The following is a 1,526-nucleotide window of genomic DNA, read 5'->3' as shown; positions in this document are numbered from 1 at the left end:
GGGGCTTCACCCCCACACCCCCTAACTATATATACTAACTCCAGAGTCACACTACAATGGGGAGAAGGGCATATACATTTTATTTAGCCTACACTACTTACTTTCAGTGAAATGTGATTCAGTGAAATGAGTTTCAGCCAAATGAGCTTTCAGTGAATCAACCTAGATCCAGATAGATAGCTAGATTGATTGATTTATTAAAATGTATGAGATAATATACAAAGGGCTACAGCTTGATATTATGAGCCACCCTGCTGGTGAGTAATATATTTCTGAGTGGAGCTTAGCACTAGACAGGATGTGTTAGTGGAAACGTCAAAGCAAAGAATGGTTTGTCTTTTCTTGTGAGACACGACGTGGGTAATGCAACATATTGAGCCAATAAACAGAGAGCAAATTTGCAATGCATAGCATTGGTCTTTGGTATATTAGTTATTATCAAGTGGGTTCACAGTAATAACACAGAAGTGAATCCACTCCTTGTGACCTACCAACAGTATCTAAACAATGTACTGGACTACCGCCTTTGTCTTGATCGTAATCTGCTTGACATGTAAAGTGCTTTTCTTGTTTTATGCTCAAGTTATGTGTATAGGACATGCAATTTAGCTTTGAAAATATGAACATAGTCATATTATTTTAGTTTTTTTAACAAAAGTGTTATTTTGCCATTTTTCCAGGTTGCAGGGCTCAGCGCCTGTTGACACAGCCCTCTTCTTTGTCTGTGTCGGTGGGTGAAACAGTTAAAATCTCCTGTGCAATGAGTGGTGGAACCTTATACGTTACATCCTGGTGCCAGCAGAAACCTGGAAGCACAGTGCAGGGTCTTGTGTACTACCAAAGTGAATCAAATAAGGGCAGCAGCCCTGGAGTCCCAGATCGGTTTACTGCAACTAAAGACACGTCTAGTAATACTGCTGTTTTAACCATCACTGGTGTCCAAGCAGAAGACGAGGCTGATTATTATTGTGCTAATGGAGACAGCAGCTACAGTCCTGTATACACAATGATACAGTCACAGAAGGAAGTGAAACAGAAACTTTCTTCATCAGTGAGCATACTGTTGCTTGTTTCTGTGTTCTCAGCATTAACTCCTGAGTATCATCCGAATTAAAGGCTTATCATTTATTTTCTGAATCTTCTGGATAGTAAATATCACCCCCTGCCAGCTACCCATAAATTCTCCAAGGTAGGGATTATCCAGTCAGATTTTTAAGCCAAGACAGGACTATTATTTCTACCTGACTTCTCTGTCACATTTACAGAGAACCTGCATTTGAAGTTTATGCTGAGTTTCTTCCTGTGAATGAGTACACAATGTTTTTATGCTATTTATAATTGGGATTTATGGTGTGAAGTGTATAAAACAGCTTCACAGCAGCAGGCAGAGAAAAAATGTAAAGAACAAGTATGCAGGAAAAGTAGTATATACATGACTACTAGTCAATAGATTAGTTGGACACTAAAAAAAATATGCAACTGCACACCAAGCCTGCTGATGGAAAGCACAATAAATGCAGATCAGT

General features: G+C 39.1%; 1 gene segment (V, D, J or C); it reads left to right on the top strand.

Annotated features, from left to right (window-relative positions):
* Positions 1-468: 468 nt before the first annotated feature.
* Positions 469-1,235, top strand: LOC122800139. The segment is given in 2 exon segments: positions 469-553; positions 681-1,235. Coding segments are annotated over 2 exon segments (480 nt in total).
* The last annotated feature ends 291 nt before the right edge of the window (positions 1,236-1,526 follow it).

Source organism: Protopterus annectens, chromosome 4.part0 (assembly GCF_019279795.1).
Source record: "Protopterus annectens isolate FY-2018-M chromosome 4.part0, PAN1.0, whole genome shotgun sequence".
In the NCBI taxonomy this organism is placed as follows: domain Eukaryota; kingdom Metazoa; phylum Chordata; order Ceratodontiformes; family Protopteridae; genus Protopterus; species Protopterus annectens.
Note: the sequence above shows the minus strand (reverse complement) of the source record. Positions and strands in the feature narration are given on the sequence as shown.